This window comes from Calliopsis andreniformis, chromosome 9, assembly GCF_051401765.1.
Source record: "Calliopsis andreniformis isolate RMS-2024a chromosome 9, iyCalAndr_principal, whole genome shotgun sequence".
Taxonomy (NCBI): Eukaryota; Metazoa; Arthropoda; class Insecta; order Hymenoptera; family Andrenidae; genus Calliopsis; species Calliopsis andreniformis.
This window is the reverse complement of record NC_135070.1, coordinates 21383994-21407458: the sequence shown is the minus strand read 5'-3', so window position 1 is coordinate 21407458 and position 23465 is coordinate 21383994. Positions and strand designations below refer to the sequence as shown.

Genomic DNA, 23465 nt, shown 5'->3' with positions numbered 1-23465 from the left:
AAAGCCCTCGGTTCACGAAGTAATAGCTTTTTTGACCGTATATAGGTACGAAGACTGTTAGAAAACGACCGTTGACTGGCATTGACCGGCATCGACTAGCCGAATCGTGACGACCCTTGTTGCAAGAGACTGGTGCGAGGGTGACGGTTTACCATGGCTTCCCCCTTTCAGTCCCCTCGAGAACCCCTCAAACTGTACCCCTCCGAAGCAGATGCAATTCTGTGCTGGAAACCCCATGTTTGTTCGGGCGCGTGCCGCGTGCCGCGTGCCCCGTGTCCGATAAAAACGATTACCACGCGTCTCTTACTAGAAACTCCCATGAATTATGTTGTTGAATAATAGCTAGATAGCAGCACAGAGTACAGAAACTGTATCTATTATTGTCTACGTGAAAGATTGTCAAGATAAGCTCAATGAATCTTACTAGAGGCAATTGTCATCGTGATTCTGTTAAACTATTCTATCAACATAATTAGAAGATATATTTTTTCATATTCCTATTTTTTCAATGCTCGTTTTATCAAACTTTTTTATCATTCATTTCAAAGTTTAGTAGAAAATTCTGAAAATTATTCGCCAGGCTCTGTAAATTTATGTAATAAATTATTAGTTATGATATGGTTTGTTGAACTGAGGATAATAAATGTTTCGTTTGATGCAACAAATTTTATTCGATCCACAAATTCCACGGGGAGCAGAAGTTACTTACATCAAAGTTAATACATATTCTAATCTCGTATCGATTCATTCAAAGCGGTTGTATAGTGCGTGGCCTAATTACAGCTATAATAGAGGTATCGAGAGGACATCCAGACGTTATCTGAACGCTAATGTCTATAACGTAGGGAAACACGACAGCCAATGGACGTGCGATACTGATTCCTGCTACCGGAGGTATACGTCAAATAGGAATTTCCGATTGCAGGCGAAGGAGACAAGGTCGTCAGGCAGAACACAATTAATACACAGCCCATTCTATTCGTCTCTCTAATTAAATTGCACGAAGCGATTCAATAACGTTGGAATCTTCTTCCCTGTACAATTTACTGCGATACATCAATGCAGGAATCTGTTTCTTTCTACAAGCTATGGGGAAAATCGAGCGTATAGCAACTGGCTACGAGAATCTTAGAGGCAAAATGCAGTCGATTAGTTCAACTAGACGCGCAGATTTAAGGTTGCGAATAGCTTCCAATCGAACATTATCTATGGTATCTACATAAGTATTCAAAAGGGAATCCTATTGTTAGTAGACCAAATAAAGAATCAAAAAGCTTGACGTGTAAATTGCCAAAAGAGCATTTCAGGTAGTTAAACTTTGTCCCATTGACACGAATAACTGAATTGACTACACGAACATAATTTAAAGATTCATTGTGAATTTATCATTTTCTTTTAATAACAGTGGTCCTCGTTCCTTTGTACTGTCTGCAATTGATCACACTTCCAAATTACTTACAAACTAAATTTCAACTCTGTCTGGTGGTCTCTTCACTTGCAAGCTCGTAACTAGCAGTTAAATTGAATTCCTTAGTATGCTTTCGTGAAGTAGAGCCAAAGTTGGTTTCGCAAAGACTACCTTGAGCGACAATGCGTCTTCTTTGCGACAAGCTTTGTCTACGATGGTCGTTTCGTTGCCCACTATCTATGGTTTCCGTTCGACAAACGTTTAAGGTCCTTCTTGACAAGCGACAACATAGATATTCGTTGAATCTGCAATAGAAAGCTTCATTCTGCTTTCCTATTAACAATTCAACAAGCTTTTTTAAGTAAAGTACGGAACAAAAAGTCGATTGAAAAAGTCACAGCTGTTACTGTTCAAAATTTCCTCGTTATTTCGATATTCTTGAAATATGTAATTTAGTCTGAATATTTGATCACAGAAAATAGAAGTTCCGATAATCTGTGGTTACGTAATTACTTGCCTTTTACGAAATGTTCCGCTGACGAAGTATAAAGCTATCGGATTGACACAACTGTTAACGAAACTAAGGCAGAAACCAATGATCCTGAAGGCATGCCAGAAGTCGTCGTAGTCGTCTTGTGATGAAGGACAAAAGTGGAACCACAGCATGAATGTGTGATACGGCAAGAAGCAAACGATGAAGATAATCACGAAGGCGATTACCATCTTTCCGACCTGTTGATCACAGTCAATCACTTACCTGATTATACTACTGATAGTTTATTATTGCGATATCATTCAGTCCAGCGAAAACTTCTAGCATTTGATCCTGATTGTTGAATACTTGACAATAGGTATATGTATACATACTTGCATGTCTCCAATTTTATTAAAATTTAATAAGATGAATTTCTGATAAGGATAAGTTTTAAAAAATCATTAAAATTCGCGTGCAATTTGTCTTTGCAAGGATTAGCCATAGATTGCAAGTTAAATTGAATCTTGCCTCGGTATAAATCCATCGTTGTCTCAAAACTATTTACTGTCTGCGTATTTATAGGCTAATTAATTCTATTATTTATTCGAATTGCCGAATCGAAATCGTAATAATTATTGGTAGAAAGTTCTTGCTATGTAACTTCGCGAAAGTGTGAAACTTCTAGCGTTAGCTATGAACGAATTTGAGCATGGTTGACTAACTTTAGTGAAGAGGAATCAATGTGGAAGAAGCAACTTAGTAGGAACCAACAGGGAAACACTGTATCGCCACTTTCGTCATATCAGTATTGTTACAGTTCAATGGCAATTTCTACTGAACTCTTCTTCTTGATTAATCTAAATGTGTAGAACACACCTTTTTACGTGCCCTAATTTGTTCTATGTGATGGCCACCGCTAGATAATTCCCCAGGCATATTTCGCGTAGACAGTTCAAGATGTCGTGCCATTCCCAAATAGAATACAGCTATCACACAAAGCGGTATCGCGTAGTAAGCCAGAAACTTGAACATCACCATCCCTCTCTGATAGGTCTCCCCTATCAAGAACAAAAGGAGATAAAGTTAGGATGAAACAGTTTCAGGCAATTTCTAGATATTTGAATGCAGAATCACTTTGTATGGTTCTATCGTAATGGAAATAGGAATGATTGCTTCTGCAAAGAATAAAGTATTTTCCATATTTTCACAAATTGTAGTGGAGCAATTGAATTAACAGTACTCACCAAATTCTTTGGGGAAAGGACTGCAAATCAGAATGCTGTGGTTACCCCGCAGTGGTACAGTCGGCACATAAGAGAAGAGAGCAGCTGGCATTGCCAGAACAATCGCCAGCACCCAAATAAGGGAGGCTGCCAGTATTGTTAATGGTTTTGCGCTCAGGCCGGCTACGTGGCGACGAATAGGATTCACAATTGCACAGTATCTGTCCGTGCAATAAACAAAGTAGATTTTGAAGTCCTTTCAATTCAGTTTTAATCAAATTTGAAGAGATCAATTCAATCTTTCATTTGGATTACTAATTAGACGGATGAACAACCAACAGATTGGTCCATTAATGGAGCACAACATGGTCCATGTTATGTCATGGTTACCCTAGCCCTAAAACAACAATTTCCTCAGGTCGTAACTGGGTTTGAGAACTTACCTCTCGGCTGATAACGCGGTCAGAGTGAAAACTGAGACACCGATCGAAATATCCTTGGCGCACTCCGATAATTTGCAAACTATTAGACCCCACGGCCATGATTCGATCGTGTAGAGAATCGATGTGAACGGTACACATGTTACGATCACCTACAGCAAAGAAAAGCTTCTAAAAACATTCCTCACTTTCATATTTATCAGATGTTACATCATGTTCTGAATATTCTGAAGCATGGGTAAAGAAATGTGTATGAAGAAATAATATATCAGATATCAATTTCAATGGATTTAATGATTTCCAAAAACAGATCAAAACAGATCAAAACAGATCAAAACAGATCAAAACAGATCGAAAGCTGAAGATAAAACTTGCGATAGCATAATAGAATCGACAATATGCATGAATTCAAGTTTCTTTATTTCTTACCAAGAGATCTCCCAAAGCCAAAGATAGGACGTAAGTATTTGGAATATTTCTCATGTTGGCATGACGCAACAGAGTAAGTACGAGAATTCCATTTCCAGTTACACCCACCACTAAAATTAATAAAAATACCACTGGTACGATATACGTTTCCGGTCGCTGGTCGTATGGAACGTAGATATCCTCGTCATTGTTTCCGATCACGCTGGGAAACGTCGATGCGTTCACTATCATCATTGCTATCTGAAAACGTTTACTACCTCTTTTTATAAATATTTTTATAAATTGCGGTATTTAAAGTCTGTCTTGATAAAGTTGGTTCTAACTTTGAATGAAACTGGGAACACCATTCGAACGATTTAACTGCTATGCATGCAAAAGTTCTGTACTTAAAAGTCTCAGTCTTCTCCTCTTATTTGCGAGGAATAAAAATATTAAAAATATTTAATAGATAGATATTTGTTCTATTTCCATCCACGAAGTTGAAATGTATAACAATTAAGAAATTCTATTACTAATACATTTTTTAACGATACCATTGATAGATGCGCGCAATTTTCATGAGTATTGAGAGACAATGAGATCAGAAACAATTAGTGCTTACTTTAAGTCAGATAATTCAAATGAATTTATGAAGATTCGTCGAGACCATTTATACACTGGTTGAAATTTTTAATATTACACCTACAAGCTTATTTCGATTCTTTTGAATAAGGTTAATACAAATATTTATCACCACGGCATGAGGTGCATGATGCAATTACTCCACTTCCGTTCCAAATCTGTCTGTCTTGTTGCAACGCGAAAATATTCGAAAGGGGGGTAACAGGTGTCACAGTACAACTACAACGTGATGGTAGGAATTAAACGTAACTTAACAGTAATTATTCGACGTGGAGATAGATTTCACTTATAGCAGGAGAATGTGACATTGCAAAAATACATCTGTCATTTGCATATTTTGCGAAAATGCGGCTAGTGAACGCACTGTAACCAATCTCGATGAATATGCCAGAAATGCACTAATTTAATGCATCACGTTATTGATATTTGTGATAAAAGCTTTTCAGCTTTTAAATCTTTCATTCTCTCTTAAGGGGGAGAAACAGGATAACCGAATTTTTATCTCTGACACATTGAATGAAAATGAAACAAGACTAAGCATGGCCAAGCAAAAAATGTGTAGAAGGGAAACACGAAAATTTGTAGCTGCTCTTAAGGAGGTGAAACTTGAAATTTCTGCACCAATTGTACTTTGTGTCGAAACTTATTTATCTTTATCTTTAACCTTTATTGCAGCATTCTGCTTTGTATCTTGCTCCAGGCAATGCGGATCGTTGTTCGATACGTACATAGCTGGTTCCTGAGTTAATGAGAATCTTTGTCGTGTCTTCGACAGCGGAAATGTAATTTTTCCAATTGATGACAAAATTCAAAGTTTTGGCTGAACGAAGAAGGACCTATTAACGTTCTTAAATATTTTTACATGACTGAAAGTAAGTCATTGATTTAACTCCTCCTAGAAATTGCAGAACTCATGAATGTGGTCAACTACACTTGCTGGAAGGAAACACGAGAAAACAAAAAGTCTAGATCATCGATGCAACAACTTGTCTGCATAAAATAACGAATGGTATGTTTCGATAAACAGAGGGAATATCTATGTGTTTCACTATTGAAGAAAAAATCAATGTTTAAAATTTTGAAAAGTCGAACGCGCTAAATCGTCCTAATATATCATTCGATAGGTACGTCGTTAAAATTACATTATTCACGTTATTAGTAAACATAAAAAGGCTTTGAACTATCGACACGACAGATAACTGGATTTAGAAGCATGAGAGATGATAATTAAAAAGGGTCATGTCACGTTGATTCGTAACACATTTAAGATGCAATGAAAAATTGAGTTATCTCGTAACGTGCAACAACTTCTTTATACATTTTTTATTAGAAAAACGATAGCTACTAGAAGGTTTATTAAACGAAATCGAAACGAGTCGAAAGGAAATGATTTGAATTTAATTAAAGCAGATCGTTCTTGAAGGATTGAAGTTAAATTACAATCAACGTAGCATTCAGACCTCTCAAGTTACCTTTAATCGACACTTCCATAGATTTAAATATTAAATTGAGTGACTTTGAGAAAGTAAATAGAAGACTTTTTGCTTTCCTGTTTATTTAGCCCTATTTTCGAAAGATCTTTTGTTAATCTACAAAACATAATAATTTTGCAATATTTTTTCTTTTTCTAGTGCAGTAATCAAACGCCTTCTTTAAAGAATTAATTGCCTGAATGAAACGATTCATTAAGAACTTGTCAATACATACTGTATTTTTTGATTCAACAACAAGTTTGATTGTCGATGCGCTTAGCAAAAGTTCGCATTGTTAATTTGCGACAGCAGAAAGAGTATAGTGGATTTAGAGTATAGTGTTGCCAGTGTATGCTAGCAACACAAGAAATATTTATAGATGACCTATCTGTGTGCAATTTTTGTGATCTAATTCGAAATTCTATTTCTTTTCTTCTATAAGATGATTTGCTACTCGAAAAACTGTAATATTATCATTTTTATGCATTATTATGTTATTCAGCGTTCAGGTTTGGTAGATAGATAATAGTCTCATTCATAAATGATTTACCTGTTGGGCTCCTTTGTTTTCCGTGGAAACTTAAGCCTCAACTTCGTTCTTTTTTCACTGGACCTAGTGTACTCTGAATTTTTAGTTCCAACGAATATTGATACTGCATTCTATTTGGGCACTCCCGTGAGTTTGCACGACATTTCGCTTTTCCTGTGTGTAATCATGTTGCTTTGAATTTTATGAAATCGGGGAATACTTGATAACTTACTGGAAAAAAATTGTGTAATGTCTATATTCACTAGACAACTATTATAATTTCCTGTTGGTAGGAAAAACTTTAATAAATGTTTGTCGAAATCGGGAGTTTGTGGAAGAACAAAACAATTGAACATGAGTAGCCGTTGTTATAACTTCTGTCTACTGCAGGATGAATTCAAGTACCTTTTGGTTTATCAGTAGGCTATTTTATAAAAAGGAAACACGGTGTCTGTTGTTATAGATGCGAGATACACCGATGAATGCATATCACGACGTATCAATTCGTCGAAATCGAGAGCGCGCCGTAAACTGAAGCAAAGCTTGGTTCCGCGAGAGATCCGCGAGGGATCCACGATCCCTTGACGCAGTCGCAAGACGCGATACAACGTTTCGTGTTTCCCCTTTCCCTTCTCGCGAGAATCTACCTCCCCGAATATGCTTTTCACGACTAGGAAATGTCCTTTAACAATGTAACAACTGTAGAAGACGCTCCATAAAATTTGTCGCTTTACGTTACCGCTACATTAAGTCGATACAGTGACCCACGCGTAACAAACAACGATTTATTTTAAACTGGACAGTGTGTGGTACTTTAAACAATCGTTGCAGTTGAAGGATCAGTTGTACGAGAAATATATAGAAGCGTAGAAACGTCCAGTAACACGAAACCACGGATTGTCGTCGCGTTTGCAAATCCACTTGGAATTCAATTAGAATTCTCACGGTAAATGATACAGACCGTTGTGCGGGATACAAGTACAGAATTTCAACCTTCTCAGTCTTCGTGTCGAGTTAACGGTGGACACACTCGAAAAAAAGAGCGCGTTGTTTTTTTATCGGTCCTTATAAGTTGCTTCTTTTGCCTTTGTTGCTGAGGTACAATTTCAATAATTTACTACATTCTTCATCTGCTTTAATCAATAGTAACATTTCTGAATTCTAATTTATATACAAATAAGCTACCGATTCATTTTATCGTGATTTATCGTCATAGGTGTTGAATCAAATTTTTCTAATTAAATGAAGGTACTTTCAGCAAAGTGGTTTCTGACAGTTTACAAGAACAATCAGCATCTGCCCAATTACACGATCGATGACGATAAAAAAACGGCCTTTTAAATATTAGGATTAGACTACGTGCAAGAAGCAAAGTGTCTTTTAAGAAAAAGATTTACAGGTAAGAGGATATAATTGAAAAGTGATTAATTTACTGAAACGCAACTTATCCAATTGCCCTCCGTTATTAGTCCTAGATTCGTTTCCCCCTTTTTTTTGTAATTTATGTTCGATTCAAAAATTTTTTCTTTGTTTGGCAATCGTAATCGTTTAAACTATCGACACATTCGTGATCCTACCTATTTTAACTCGTTTGGAGGAATTTTCTGGAAATTCCGATCGGTAAAAACACTACATTATTTGTCCCTCTCATATAGTTTACGAGACTGTTATTTTGATAACTCTTAGTTACAGCTATTTGAACACTGCCCGTGTGATTAATTTGCACAACACTGAGTCAACAGAACTTCCGTCGTAGTTTCAAATCCATAACTTGACGACAACATTGCCTAGCTTTATCACTTTCAACGCGAGAACAGCTCCGCTACATCAAATTCAACGAAACCGACTCAAAGGGAGTTTAATAACTCAAAGTGTCTAATCGTCGGAATTAGGAAAGACAGTTTCATTATCTAAATTATAGCATTTCAGAGTTCAGAGGAATATATTTAACGTAACATATCATCAATGTGAAAATAGTAATTTGTCAATACAAGATAATACTAACCAGTGGTCAGGGTGCCCAAGGGTGCCCAAGGGTGCCAAAGGGTGCCCAAGGGGGTCCCTGTAAGACACCCAGGAGGGTTCGCTCCCGCCCAAGGACCAGCGGCAAGTGAGACACCCGTGCTCCTGCAACGGTATTTATACTGTCTCGAGGAAGATTGGGAACCAATCGGAAAAGTTCTTCGGTTGGTAAGAATTTCGAGACTAATCTAACGAACAATATTTTGGGTAAAATTGATATTTTCCGTAAGGTAATCATCTTAGCAATAATTTCTGGTACGCATATGTTTAATAACAGTCACACACAGTATTGCATTTATGCAAATTATTGTTATTTGTAATTGTTAATTAGGAAATATGGAAATTATTAACAGTTCGTACATTATTCTTCGTTTAATTGATCTTGCAATTCAGTAATTGGTTTGTTCTTCTGGTCACTCGCTCCGGAGTTTCCAGGGGGCACGAATCGTCCTGACGATTCTCTGAACCCTTAAAAACCACAGTAAAACCACATCTAAAAGAGCCATATTATAGCTCGCAAGTCACGGTTTGGTCGTAGTTGTAATAGGTACATCCTATATCTACCTTATAGGTTGTATTAAAATAAAGTCAATAACCTGGACCGCTTTGCACTGAATGCACTTGATCTACACAATTACTGATTATACATTTTATTTTTCAAGTATATGCTCCATAATCGTGACCCTTAAAATCCCGCTATAACAACACTATCGCGGTGCATAAGTTCTCCTGATTAAGCGGATAGATCTATAATCGGATTATATTTGCATTGCGATAAAATGGTTTGCTTGCCATCGCGTGAATAATCAGTTACTCAAACGAATGAAAGGGACCATAGTCTTTCGTTACATTGCGAAAGCATATTGTTATTGAAACTGTGACACTAGAAGGTGAGCATGAAGAAAAAAGATAAGTCATCAAAGTAGTTTTCTTAGTTTGGTTTCCGGAATTTAGTAGATGTCGAGTGACAATTTTTCGACTAGGTATCTATGACATGTACTCCACCATGATATGGTATACGTAAAGAGAAAACACATGATTTCTTGTCTACTGGCTGTATGTAGACACATTTCAGCAAACTGTTTGAAAATCAAGTTACAAAAATACTGAGAAACAATCGGTAAATCCAAATCTGGTCTAGAAAGAGGTTACAGATTCTCCTCTTTGAAAGAGAAAAGCCACTGGGCTGGAATTATAAAATCAGCGCAAAGTGTTTGTAGCAAATATTTGGTCGGGAACGAAGTGGCGAGAGGAAGCGGTAGACCTTGAGGCCACGCGAAACAGATTTTCAGATCTACGCTTTAGAAGATTTCTATATGTTCGAATACGCTCAGGGGGCTCGCAACTGGGCAGAAGCTTTTTGCTTACGTAATCACTGACATTGCATATTTCGCAACCAATAACAATTTCTCACGAATTCAATTTCATATTTTTTCAGGTACGAATCCAGTTCGAATACTTTGTTCATGCATTGCATCGCATTGTACGTGACCAATTATTTCAGCATGTTATTGATGCTTTAGAGTTTAGAGCATATGGCAATTCAAATGGAAATTCGATATTTTTTCTTCAATGGCTATTGCAACTAAGATATGTTCATCACTGCTTTGGGCGATTAATAAAGTTTAATTAAGGTCAATTATTCCAGAACGTATGAATTTGAATGTCCAAACAGCGTCAACTCTCTATCCTAAACGGTTTAATTGTCATGATGCAGGAAATAGATACTTACGTTCTAGGAAGTTGATATGCATGTGCAAGCAGTACTGATGCATATTCTCAATACGTGGTGGTCCTTTAATCCTCTTGAGCGTAACTATCAGTTAACTACAATCATAATAATATTTCAAGAATTGAAAATAAATTTTAAAAAGTTTCAATTAATTAATAGAACGCTAACAAATTTTTACGATTTGTATCTGAATTACAATTTACTTTTCTAGGAAATAATTTCTTCTATTCACAAAAAGAATCGCCTCTTTGAAATGGATTATTATCTACGTCTATGCAGAAATTCATCAACGCTTATGCTAGCGAAAATTGCTACAACAGATACATCATCGACATTAGGGTATTATTCGTTTCCGTGCAATTAATTCACAAATTGTTCTCAAAGCGATACAATAATTGCGATGTTGGAAATGCGCTTCATCAAGATCGTTGGAGCATTGAGGCGATCGAAAATTAAAGAATTACCGATGCACAGGGGTTGCTAGTGGTTCGTTATATTCCAGTTGGATCGGGGGTAAGTGGGGGCGGCTTCGTCGGACGCTCATTCTCGCATGGGTAGAGCAACCTTCGGCAGTAGTAACGCGGTGACGAGACGACGCGGTCGTCTGCTTCTACTTGCGGTAATCTTTATTCTGTTGTCGCCTCGCTTTTTCGTCCAGCCATTTTCAAAACGACTTCAACTAATTGTGAGTAAACGTATCATTGCTTCTACACACTTTGTTCTCCATATTTATTTTTTTCCCGCTCTCTAAGACATTTCTTCGTTTTTCCTCCACAGAGTAGATTGACTCGTGTAGTTCACCTTAACTGAATGTTGAAATTACTCTTGAAAATTTGACGAAAAATAATAAGTGTGCGTTTAAATAATAAATAATTTTAATAAACCTTGACAAAATATAAATTATCTTATGTTAACTTATGAAAAAAAATTCTAAAAAATGTTTTAAAAGAAACGGGCAGCGTTGATCGAAACTCATTTCCTTTCAATTGTTAGAGAAACGCTAAATGTAATCAAAGTGTTTTATATTCTAGAGATGTTTTGTCGTTCATATAACAGCGCGAGACGAGATTGTATATGTTAATTGAAGCTTTTAGACACCTGTAAGCATACCTACCGAATCAATTTTATGAAATACTTCCAGAATTTACATTATTTAGGAAACAGTTTCAAAAGGTTCCGAACTATTCTTGTATAAAACTCATTCTTGTTTTTCATTGATCCTGTGATTAGTTTTTCACGCGAAAAATTCAGGCGTGTTCTTATTTTTAGCAATGCTTGCTTCCCCGAATGCGAACATGATCACTTCGAATCATATTTATGAAACGAGAGTCTGGCTACCCGTTTTACCGTGCAATGAACTTTCTTATATACATATAGTCAAAGTCGTAAATATGATGTTCATCTAGTAACAATTTATGCTACAGGTATTGTAAACCCTCAGAAACCGGATTGTTTGAGACTGTTACAGCGTTAAGTCGCAGCTGGGTCACAAATTATTCTCCCTGGCAATAGTATATTTGTAAACAATTATATCTTTCGTTGCTTGTGGAATGGACGGAAGTTTTAGAATTAGCAAAATTGATTTTTCATTCGAGAGTGTTACAAATGATGCATAACTGGTGACTTACAGCTACAGTTTCCGCGACGACATTCTCGCAACTAACTCAGTAACTGAGTTCAACTAGAATTTCGAGAGACAGCGATTTATAGTAGTTTCAAACCGAACTTGTGTATTCGTCATGCTATTGTGAAGCACAAATACTCCTTCTGCTGTCAACTTCCGTTTCTCGCTAATTTTGTGTCGTTGTTTTGAACTGAATGGGTCGTTAGGCAATTTATCCTACTTCAGCGAATGAAGCTCATAGCGATTTTGGTTCAGGACTAGGTATCTACTACGGTTTCTATTTATTGCCAACGAGAATTAGAAAATGAGGAACCGATACGTCTGTCGTAGTCTGGCTTTTACGCCTCATTTTTCATTCTGCCATTTAGTTCCTAATGATCGGTGACATAACTTTACCCTTTGCACAGGAAATGACTAAAAGGACACGAGTATTGGTTGACAAAGATTAACGATGATGATAACGAGGATCGTATCAGCTGTGAATTCAAAGGGCGACACCAATTAGTAGTCTATTTTTCCTTTTGAATCAGTAGTTGAAAGAGCGTAAAGAAAAACATCATGTGAGGTCAATGTTAAAATTGCCACAGTTTAATCGCAATAGCTGGGAAACGCTGGTCTGAAAGTGAGAAGAGAATGGATTATCGTTCATCCTGATAACCAACTTTTACATCTGTCAATCAGCCCCACTCCAAATCGAATCGATCCTTCCTTTTGTTCCAGATTTTGATCTTTCGACTACGTCATTTTCGTTTAGGATACTCGATTCTGCTCCTCAGTTCAGAGAATTAGTGAAGTACTTTACCGAGATAAAACAGTCCTGATGATTTTATCAAATAAAAAGCTAAATCGTTCGGTATTTAAATTTCAAAAGGTGTTCGCGACAACGCGAGCTGTTAATTTTATTTTCTCTTTTTACTTTATTTCTTAATCTCAGAGTAAAGCATCCCACCACTATTTCGATTTCATGAAGCTTCAAACTAATGCAAACGTCATCTCACAATTAACCATATCAATTTCATAAATATCAAAGATCGGAGGAATTAATTAGCGTGTTCTACTATCGTTATGGTTGCGATTAATTATCCTGGATATCGTTACCACCTCTGTCTATGTTAAAATGCTGTCGGAATATTAGTTTCCGTAAATACCAAAATTCTCCACCAAATGTTAACATGAATGTTCAGTGGAATAGTACCACAAGTGAAAATGCTACTAGGTGTACACTTGTAACGATGCAGAAAACCGTCTATTAGCAATCATAGGGGGTAGTTTAACGGCGTCAACGGTCAAGAACAGGCATTTTCTCAACTTTATGAGTCTCCCACTTAACGTTTACGCTCGCACCCTCGTGGATATAGCTACAAGGCTGCCAGAGGTCTGAGTTCGATGTTTTTATGGGCATGATTCGTGATATGGCTACATATCCAGGACCACGCGAGCATTGAAAACCACCGCACACTGGCACATCATTCTGGAAACATCTCCGATTGTTTTTTCCGCCAAAAGGTCCTCTCTTGATGAACACCTATCTTCTGAACAAATATACTTTTTCATTTTCCAAGTTTTAATGAAATATACAGTATACAATAATTCAATCAAAAACTTACACCGCTATACTTCATACTCGGATCTTATGTTGCGTGGCCATTCTTATACTATATTATCCTTATAATATTGCAGCAGCTTTTCATCTTCCTTTATTCTTACCAGCAGTCGCATCCAGAAACCTTAACGATGTCATGTCTCAGCGATAAATCACATTTGGAACATACTCAGCTAGCGTTTTCTTCAAAGAGAAGCAGAAATAGAATTTGACTTCTGTTTAGAAAGTTGATCGAGACCGAGTTACAAACTCAAGTCAGTAACTAGAAAAGGAATGACTTTAATAAAAGAAGTCGATCTCTGTCCTATTTCATGTTAATAAAAGAGCAAAAATATTCCGCCAGAAACAACGTCTAATTAATTCTTGTTTACTGATCGATTCTCGTTTTTCTGTATTTCACGATATATCTGATGTCGTAAAAACGAGGCTATGAATTCGCTGTCTTCACGTTATCGCGTTTCTCGCGTTAACTTTGTTAATCTTTCTAAACGAACAGATCTCCTATTTTTCACAGTTTGTCGATATCGGATCGCTTCAATAGCTATTTCGATACTGACTATAACCGTCCACGTTACCAGCATTTTACGAGGCATTTCGTTGTAACACTGCGTAGACGTTAATAGAAAGATTGATCGGTGAAAAAAATCTATAAAGAGTAAATGACGTCCTAATTTGTGACTGAATTTTTCGTAAAATTTCCCTTATTTCATTGAAGCGTACACTATTCACAGTGAACAGTCAAGAATGCCTTATCATTCATGTTATGACGTGAATAAGACTTAGCAAGCATTGAAACAGACGTAAGTTCTTAAAACATGCATTATACGCACCTAAGCAGTTTGTCGCGTAAGTGGTAAAAGCCGATATTAGTCAGACCAGAGGAGAAACTGTTGACAAAGCCTTCGAGCAAAGAACCCACTGTGTATGTACGTTATGGGAGCACCGTATAAACATTTGAAGAGCTAATTACACTTCATTTTTCATATATTGCTATTCTTAACTAACTGTTACGAGTTAACTGTTACGAATATTATTCTGCTCCCTCAGGCACAGTTCATATAGTCTATGCAATATATCAACTTTGCCAATGCGCGTTTCATATTTCATTCAAGAACTTGTACTACAATAATTATTATTTCAGTTGACGGAAACCGTAACAAGCTCTGGAGAAAACCTGTACAAGATTAACTTTCCCTTTCGTACAATTTCATTTGAATTTTAATGCAAAAATTTTCGTTTGCAGACGTTTCATCTGTTGAGCTGCTCAAAAATTTAAATGTGTCTTATATTTTCAGTAATCGAAACACGGCCTTCGCTCGAAAGGCAGTTGAAACAAGAATTATTTCGAAATTAACCGAATGTAACCGACACTAACTCCGAGTAAAACTGCTTGGGAATGCCGTCAGAGGGCCATGTGTCTAACGTTTGATTATTTTCTTGGTGTTCCAATTAGCAATCCCTATGCGATGCCACGATTCTTTTTGAAAGAGAAAATACCGGAAGTCGTTAAAACGTTTATGTCGTTTGCCTTCGTTACAAACTTGGTTTTCGGGGATGAAACCATCTTACAATTACAGTGCTACGCGTGATAGGAATTAAAATTAGATATTACTAGACATTTCAAATTTCAAATAATCTAAATGTTGTGACTAATTGCCAGAAATATGACAGCACTGTGATATGATACGGTTCGTCGATAGATTTTCACAGAAAATTAATTTGTATCTACAGAGTTAGAAATTTTAGCGGAAGATAATGAAGTCTTAATGACTTTAATAAGCAAAAACGAGTGAAACGTTTAGAGAAGTAACATTCTGCAGTCTTAATTATGCAAAAATACTCGACAACGCGTCATTATATCTCTCAAAGTAACCGTAAACGAGTCGCGTATATTTTTAAGCAGAAAGACCTCCATTATTTGTGACGAGATAAAAATATTGTGACAGGGAAAGCTTAACGGCTTAGAAGGGAACATATAAACTCGCCACATTCCCTCTGAGCCTCTGAGTTCTACAGAATAGCAAACTTCTCACGGTTGAGGGAAGGCACGATTGAAAAAGAAACGCGATGCAAATCCTCGAGCCTACGAACCAGGTCATGTAATTACGCCGCGTTTCGCTGTATTCTTTCCACAAAACGCAGCACCCGGTGTTGCAAATTTATTAATGACGATTCGCACAATGCACACCGCCAGCTGCGGAACTCTCATTAAGCCAGTCTTTCTTGCAGTGAGTGCAACCAAAGAATCTTATCGATTCGTCGATATCGATTCCGCAATCGATTCAATTACAAACACATTCCAACTACAAAATACGAACGTCTTTATCGGTACTCGATTCTCGAGGGTAATACCATTTTCCCGTGCATCGTGCAAAGGTGCAAACGTTTTTCGTTTCACGATGTTAACAAATTAATCCCTCACTTGATCCTATTTCAACCTATTTGCTGCAAGCCTTTGCTAACGCGAAATTTTCTTTTAATGCGCAGAGTCCTTCGATTATGGGTTATCAGTGACTTCTTCGAGTGACCTAATAAACAATTACAATCAAGAAAATGTGAAACACGAGGATCTGTTACTGGAAGGAAAAGTGGTCGCGAGGTGTCGCGGCAGAGAGAAGAAAAACATGTTTAAGGCCCACACGACCATTGCCCCATTGTCGATTTCATGGGTGACAGGACCCTCAGGGTCCATCCTGGCCTCAGGAATCGCTTCGACCGCGAGCATTGACAGCCTCTACGGTATGATCGATCAAACGATGTTGAATGACACGGAGGACGAAGAAGAGGAGTATACACCATATGAGGATCGACCAGAAACATACATAGTGCCGGTTGTGTTTCTGCTGATTCTACTGATCGGTCTGACCGGAAACGGTGTTCTTGCGCTTACCATTTTGCGGCACAGCAACATGAGGAACATCCCAAATATATACGTCTTTTCGCTGGCACTCGGCGACCTCCTGGCACGTGTTCATTGTTACCACCGCTATTTGCTGATACCGTGTCTCAGTCGGTACTCTATTGGCTATCTCGTGAATTAGGAGTAAATTTTCTTTCCTATTCATTTCTCTTTTATCTCATTGTGGTCCGATCAAAACTTGTTCGAGTCTGGGGCCACTTATAAACAATTACCTGTTTAATTATATGAATTCTACTACTCTTATTTCAAAAGTATTTCAAACAATTTGGAGGAATTGTTAGCCTTTTTTAAGTGAAAATGGAGAAACTCTGCCAGACGTAATCATAGGAGCTTAAAACAGTTACTGATTTATAAACACTTCAATTCTAAGAGAACTAGGCTTTGCCTTTATGTCTACAACAGTATTTTATGTAAAATTTTTTAATATTTACATCATACAGATCTTCCGTAGCCTGAAAACTCCATAATTTCATTTCTACAGCAAATGTACTGAAGAAAGTATCTCTTTAAAATGACACTTTGCTGACGTTGCATGTAATGTTACGCTACAGGTGATTGTGACTTGTGTGCCGTTCACCTTCACTGTTTATATTTTGGACTCGTGGCCTTTTGGACTCGTACTGTGCAAAGTTTCCGAGTGCGTCAAGGATATCTCAGTCGGTGTCTCAGTTTTCACTTTAACAGCCCTTTCGGCAGACAGATTCTTTGCTATCGTGGATCCAATGAGAAAGATTCACACTACGGGTATTAGCTTTGATCTTCCAAATCAATGCAAAATCTTTCTTTTTTTTTCTTAATATCTACCAAAGATGTTTTATTGTTGAAGGCACAGGAAGAAGAGCCACACGATTTACGGTAATCGTCGCTACGTTGATTTGGCTTTTAGCCATCGTGTGCGCAATCCCCGCTTCCTTCTCTTATATCAGAGATTTCAGAGTGAACAGGAATGTGAGCTTTCGCGTGAGTTTCAACATCATAGTCTCCATTCATCTGTCTGTTCTATTTCTTTCGTTACCTAGATATTAATTGCTTTCATCTCGATTTCTTTATTGAAGGCTTGCTACCCTTTTCCGGAAGAATTCGGGCCAAATTATCCTAAGACTATCTTGGTCTGTCGCTTTTTTATATATTACGCTATACCACTGACCATCATTGCTTTTTTCTACATTTTGATGGCTAGACATCTGATGAACAGCACCAGGAACATACCTGGAGAGATGCAAAGTCAGGTGAGTCAAAGGAAAACAAATCGAAGTTTTTAGTTTTTACCGATTTAGAGGAAATTTGCAATCCTTTTTTGAAAAGCTACGAGATGTCACCTTAACTTTTTTGATTAGAAAAAAATGAGTCGCTTGTTCATTGAAGGTTCAGAAGGTACATGCATCCTACTATAATTTGAAGTACTATAATTTAGGGAAATTTTGCAATAAAATGAGGAACCGAGTTATTTTTATTTCGAAGTATTTGCCTTCGTGTAATTCTTGGATTGTGATTGATTTCAGATAAAACAAGTAAAGGCACGGAAAAAGGTGGCCAAGATGGTAATGGCGTTCGTGATAGTGTTTGCAGTGTGTTTCTTCCCTCAACACGTATTTATGCTGTGGTTTTACATTCATCCCACCGCCGAAAAGGATTACAATGCATTTTGGCATTGTTTTCGGATCCTTAGTTTTTGTCTGGCATTCACCAACAGTTGCATCAATCCCATCGCTTTATACTGTGTTAGCGGGACGTTCAGAAAATATTTTGACAGGTGATTCGATGAAAAAATTCAATTTTTTATATTGAACGCTGCAATCGTTCATCGACTCGACGTTCACGCTGGAAACGAGATCAGTGCCATATCAAAATGAAAAATCAAGTATCAGGAAAACTTGGCAGCAATTTGACACCTGCCAGATAATCGCAATCCAACCACTGTTCGGCCTACTATCATAAAGCCAACCAAGACAGATCAAAATTTGTTATATCGGTTTGCAACGCAGCGCTGTCATTATTAAATTTTTGCGCTCTGGTAAAAGACTGGTCTCGTTTAATGCAGATTTAATTAAGAATACCGCAGCATATACGAAACAACCGCACTGCCTAAGTAACAATCAATATTAATCTAAGCAAGAAGTGTTTCTCATTACTTTCAAGTTAGCGATCAAAAGTTAAGCTAACGTAATTAGATACATTAAGAAATTCTAGTCATTAATCTACGCTGAACCTGACGCAGATATCTCCTTTGCTGTGTACCGAAGAGAATCCGCAGGCGACATCGTCGCTCATCCGATTTCAGTTCTCGAGGGCGAGGTCAAAGTACCTCGTTAATGAGTTCCAGAAGATACTTAGGCGACTCTCGTCGGGGAAAACGAAGCATCATACATCTATCTTTTCTTGGCAACGACAGTAGGGTCAGTCTTCCGATCAAAGAACAGGAGACGACCATTAGTCTAACCGCATGTCCGAACGGCGTAGAAGAAAATCTCAAAAGTCATCGGAACTTAACGATAGAACATCACATTAGCCAAAACTGCTCCTCAGAGATTAAGGACTGAACGATTCACTGATTTTCCAAGTGTCAGTAAATGCGATACATATTTTCCTCTTGTGTGAAATCATTTTTTGAAAATTACAATTGGTGACCAAGTTGAAGTTAGTTTCACGGCTGGACCGAGCGTAAAAATAACTGTCTTGTTAATGATTTAAATGAGCGACTTAATGCATCTTGCGTCATAAATGCTTAACCATTTCGTTTCCCAGTGGATGGACGTACACGACTATTTGAAATGAAAGCAATTTGCAAATTGCATCCATGTGGTTCGTGAGCACAAGGAACTGCTACAGAAATGTACGTTTAAAGCTCAGTAATTTGTGAATAAAGTTTAGTCATTGAACTTTTTCACGTTTTTTACCTATTTCCCTTCTTTGGCTTGCACATTTCCAAGAATAGACAAATATATATGACCGAAGGAACTGAATATTGATGCGTCAGCAAGCTGCTTCCACTCTTCTTCCAATATTTTACTTTCGTTTATTTCGTTTTATGAAAAATTCAATCTCTGTGCGTTCGTTCCAGTGAGCATGGACCACTCAATAACATAACACATTTAATAGGAACCGTATTCCTTGAAAGGCGATATAAACCCAACTTCAGAGCTTGGTAGACTTCCGAGCGAAACGCACGCACGCTCCCTGGACAGCAGAGAATCGTTCCGCCGAGGGATTCGCCAACTTAGTACGTTCATGACAGAAATTCAGCTTGAAAGTCCCTTTGACTTTTGACCTTCTACACCGCAACTACTCTCCGGTTTCTACGACTGTCTTGGGAGCGAAAGAGCGATGTCCAGTAGGCATGTATTCAAACGACTATGACGACGGCGCACTTATGAATTCCTATATTAGATGGAGCAGGAGGTAGATGTCACTTTCGCTTTATTTTCTTCCCTCCTTTTCCTTTGTTTTTCACTCCCTCCCTGCTTCTCCTTCCCACGCGACCTTTTACGATAAAAGCGAAGAGGAGACGTTTCATCTTGCAAATTTTTTTACGCAGACTGGCCAGACTTCATCAGCGTACTTTACGAATCTATCGAGAGAACGAGCAGATGCATCGCAACGAAGAAGGTCGGTGATTAGGCTTAATTAATTTTAGTCTTATATCGATAAGTTAATTAGGTTAAATTCTCTTTCGAGTCTGAAGTTCGTTATTATGTTATCGTTGTCTACGATAATAGTTATACACGCTTCAGTTTTATAAGAACACTGTAGATCGATGAGGATTGTCTTTCATCGACAAAGGCAATACTTTAAAAGAAACATTCTGCATGTTGAGATTATAATGGACAGCGTTAGTTTATTTCTCTTAATCACAGAGTGCGTTGTAACTGTTTAATCTTCGAGCAGACAAACGATCTCGACAGAGAGCGAGGAGGTGAAAGCCGACGAGGAGTTCTGTTCGAAATGTAGAGGGGAAACCGCAGAGGGCGAGGAGAACGGAGCAACTACGTTTCCTCACATTCAGGACCTCTGTCCTGCCGACAGAAAAAGGATAGCCCAGCTGGTTAAGCAGTTGATTAAGTAAATTTTTCCTTTATGCGCTTTATATCACGACATCATACCGTGAAGTCCAATACTTGATTTTTTATTAAGATAGTGGACGACTTTTTCCGTGACTGTATTCGATTAGGAAATGCTCCAACTGACCAAATATTAACCTAAAGGCTGCGATCCAAGTGCTATGACCTCAACTGCGTTTGACAAAATGTTTCTCTGTTTCGTGACATTAGTTTACAGACCTACCTTTGGCACAGGTGTACGAAGGAAATGCGCGACGCAAAGTCCGAGCTGATAGTGTCTGAGTCTGAAAAAGAAGCTATGAAGAGTCAGTACCAGAAATCGCTGGATCGTCGAGAGGTTGAGAAGAAACAACTAGAATTTCAAGTAAGAAAAAAGTACACTTGTTTAAACCGAAATTCTGTCTAATACGTGCTTCACATTCCCGACAGCTGAATGAAGCACGAACGGAGACGAATGATCTGAAGACTCGAATTTCAGGGATTTTGGAATTGTTAACGCGACAGATTGCTGTGCAGGAAAAACAATTCCTCGAGTTAACGCAGACGATTAAAGAACTAGTGCAAGAAAAATCACGGTTGCAGACTGTTTTAGCAGAAAAACAAGCGCAAGCTGATGTTCTTCAGAGTAAATTTCAAAGAACAAAGGAGCTACTTGAAGCGGAGAAACTGAAACGCTGTAGGGATGTCGAGAGGAATGTAAATCGAGCTTGCCAAACTGAAGAATCAGAAATAATTAGGTAAATGAATATTGTTAGAAATGCTTAAACACTTCAGTATTTACAGTTATTTTGAAGAGGATGTCTCACTCGTGGATAATTTTCTGCAAAAGGGTTCTATACTTATTACGATTATACGTATTGTGGATGTCTTGGTTTGTAGTGCTGACAAGAGAACAGTTCATGAAGAATTCGACAAAGAGCCTATCTCGTGTCGTCCACAGAATGCACGAGTTAAAAGTAAAGATGATCTAGAAGAATTTTCTACTGATGGAACGTTATTGAGAGAACTATTCTTCAGGAAACCGAGCATCGAAGAAAGTGGAACACTGGATATTATTCCAGTACTGTCCGATGTAGACCTGCAAACGAAACGTTCTAGTTCTGTTCTATTTACTTAGCATAACAGAAAAATAATTTATTTGCGTAAAATGAATTCAGTAGTTTTACAAACTCGTTTCGACTATCCTGTTTCTTCAAGTTTTTCTTCGAAATATATTTCCGTTTTGTTCATTAACCGACGAAAAACTGTAAAGACGAACATAAATTAGATACCAGTTAAGGGTAAAGATAACTTCCACTGTTTCATGGTAACAAGGGTGTGGACTGTTGCAGAAAATCAATAGCGTGAGATTAACAAATGACGATACCCCGCCGTTTCATACATGTTGCGAATAAATTTTTGTAGTTTGGTGTCGATAAGACTTGTCACTGTAAAATTTTAAAAAAATCGATCGATTTATTAAGAGTCGCGGGTTAATTATACTTCAATTGTTCTTTCATACAAGTAACTTTCTTGCGATGTAGTTAATTTTAGTGTGCTGTATACGATTTCAGAATTCATAAGTAATTTTAAAATCCCGACTACTTAAATACAACAGCTAATTTGAAAGATTAGTAGAAATTAAAATGTCGCTCTGCAAATTCGATAAGCTGTCTAGCTTTTGGGTAGACCTTCAATTAAATTAAATTGCATGTACACGTATATTATATTTATGGACATTTTATTTCCTACGTGCCATATCACGCGAGTGGCGTAAGAGGACCAAAAAATTTCCGAAGCGGAAGAAAAGTTTGTTACCCGGAAATGCAGGAACGCGCCAGTAAACTCTGAAAAAAGGAACGATAATTCGTGGGAAACACACCATAAAATGTCAAGTTGACATCATCCGAGCGATTCAGCCGACCATTTTGAAACTGTTGCATTTTATTTACATCAGTGATTGCAAAGAAATATACATACGAAGCATCGTTGTAAACGTACTTTTTTGTTTTAGAACGTACATCCACCACTGTCTCGACTGAAAAATGCCATTGTATCTCAAAGCACAATACTCTGTACCTACGTTTCGTTTGGTTTTCCTTGCTTCTACTCCTTCCTCTTCTTTTCGTTTAATTACTTATTGCATCATTGAAAAGGGCGCAACCTTAAATTATGCAAGTCGCTGGTCAACTGTACCGTCTGTACTACTGCCATTTATTCTATTTTTTTTACTCATTTTCTTATTCTTCTTCCTTTGCCGAAGGTTATTCAAACTCTGATAAAACGACGTGACGCATGTGATAGAGCGTCTTTACCTGACTATCCGATAGTGTAATATGTTACTCGGTACATAGTAAGGCGTCATTGAACGATCGTCGATACAATCATCTGATAATTTACAAACGTCTGAATGAACGCGACTACTTGACGAGAACGCGACCACTTAGCGACTTTTCGTTTCACCGACTAAAACACATTAGCGGTTCAGAAATCCTTAGATAACTAAGAAACTGAATCCTTTGACCGGTTCTCAGAACAGGCAACTAAAGTAGATTACGACAAAAAAAAAAAATTTGGTCTCTTCATTCGGAACTTTTCACAAAAATGTTCTTCCGAAAGCTGAAAAGGATTTTAGGTCTTCCTTCTTTCTTTTTGAGAAAGTCGTACAAAGTAATCGTACATGGCACAGAAATATTTGATGTTCGAAAAGAGATATATATATCTATAGAGGAAAACGAAAGAAACGAAATGTCGCCAAGACTCGCGTGAAATTGATGGGTCATCAGCGAGAACTACATTTCACGAGGAGAAATCGACGCTATCGTCGTTAACGACTAAGTCTATCATTAATGGTTATCGTCAAATGAAAAACGCAGCGATTTCGTGAATAGTAGCGGTAAAAATGAATGCTCGTACCCTCTTTACATGGT

At 37.6% G+C, this 23465-nt stretch overlaps 3 protein-coding genes across 3 annotated transcripts; 2 read left to right on the top strand and 1 right to left on the bottom strand.

The window, feature by feature from the left end:
• Positions 1–670: 670 nt before the first annotated feature.
• LOC143183055 (neuropeptide CCHamide-2 receptor-like) lies at positions 671–6682 on the bottom strand. The gene is made up of 7 exons (XM_076384433.1): positions 6619–6682; positions 3976–4215; positions 3550–3698; positions 3128–3327; positions 2760–2941; positions 1926–2140; positions 671–1713 (listed from the first exon to the last, which is right to left on the bottom strand). The coding sequence occupies exons 2-7, from the start codon at positions 4207–4209 to the stop codon at positions 1470–1472; spliced, it is 1224 nt and encodes a 407-aa protein (XP_076240548.1). The 5' UTR covers positions 4210–4215; positions 6619–6682; the 3' UTR covers positions 671–1469.
• A 1283-nt stretch (positions 6683–7965) lies between these two features.
• On the top strand, positions 7966–19371 carry LOC143183102 (neuropeptide CCHamide-1 receptor-like). The gene is made up of 7 exons (XM_076384527.1): positions 7966–7996; positions 16066–16541; positions 17050–17242; positions 17325–17458; positions 17554–17727; positions 18001–18251; positions 18717–19371. The coding sequence occupies exons 2-7, from the start codon at positions 16203–16205 to the stop codon at positions 19036–19038; spliced, it is 1413 nt and encodes a 470-aa protein (XP_076240642.1). The 5' UTR covers positions 7966–7996; positions 16066–16202; the 3' UTR covers positions 19039–19371.
• Positions 19372–19901: 530 nt separating this feature from the next.
• LOC143183508 (uncharacterized) lies at positions 19902–22313 on the top strand. Its single transcript, XM_076385056.1, has 5 exons — positions 19902–20104; positions 20384–20557; positions 20791–20920; positions 20986–21293; positions 21436–22313. The coding sequence occupies exons 1-5, from the start codon at positions 19902–19904 to the stop codon at positions 21671–21673; spliced, it is 1053 nt and encodes a 350-aa protein (XP_076241171.1). The 3' UTR covers positions 21674–22313.
• The last annotated feature ends 1152 nt before the right edge of the window (positions 22314–23465 follow it).

What these genes read in the sequence shown, in the direction of transcription:
- LOC143183055 (XM_076384433.1), bottom strand. Translation starts at nt 4,209, where the DNA reads ATGATGATAGTGAACGCATCGACGTTTCCCAGCGTGATCGGAAACAAT. An exon ending in ACCGCGTTATCAGCCGAGAG is followed by an intron (nt 3,328 to 3,549) that starts GTAAGTTCTCAA and finishes TTGCACGGACAG; the next exon opens with ATACTGTGCAATTGTGAATC. An exon ending in AGCGGAACATTTCGTAAAAG is followed by an intron (nt 1,714 to 1,925) that starts GCAAGTAATTAC and finishes TTTCTATTGCAG; the next exon opens with ATTCAACGAATATCTATGTT.
- LOC143183102 (XM_076384527.1), top strand. Translation starts at nt 16,203, where the DNA reads ATGTTTAAGGCCCACACGACCATTGCCCCATTGTCGATTTCATGGGTG. An exon ending in GAGAAAGATTCACACTACGG is followed by an intron (nt 17,243 to 17,324) that starts GTATTAGCTTTG and finishes TTATTGTTGAAG; the next exon opens with GCACAGGAAGAAGAGCCACA. An exon ending in TTCAGAAAATATTTTGACAG is followed by an intron (nt 18,252 to 18,716) that starts GTGATTCGATGA and finishes AACCTGACGCAG; the next exon opens with ATATCTCCTTTGCTGTGTAC.
- LOC143183508 (XM_076385056.1), top strand. Translation starts at nt 19,902, where the DNA reads ATGTCACTTTCGCTTTATTTTCTTCCCTCCTTTTCCTTTGTTTTTCAC. An exon ending in CTGGTTAAGCAGTTGATTAA is followed by an intron (nt 20,558 to 20,790) that starts GTAAATTTTTCC and finishes CCTTTGGCACAG; the next exon opens with GTGTACGAAGGAAATGCGCG. An exon ending in AGAAACAACTAGAATTTCAA is followed by an intron (nt 20,921 to 20,985) that starts GTAAGAAAAAAG and finishes CATTCCCGACAG; the next exon opens with CTGAATGAAGCACGAACGGA.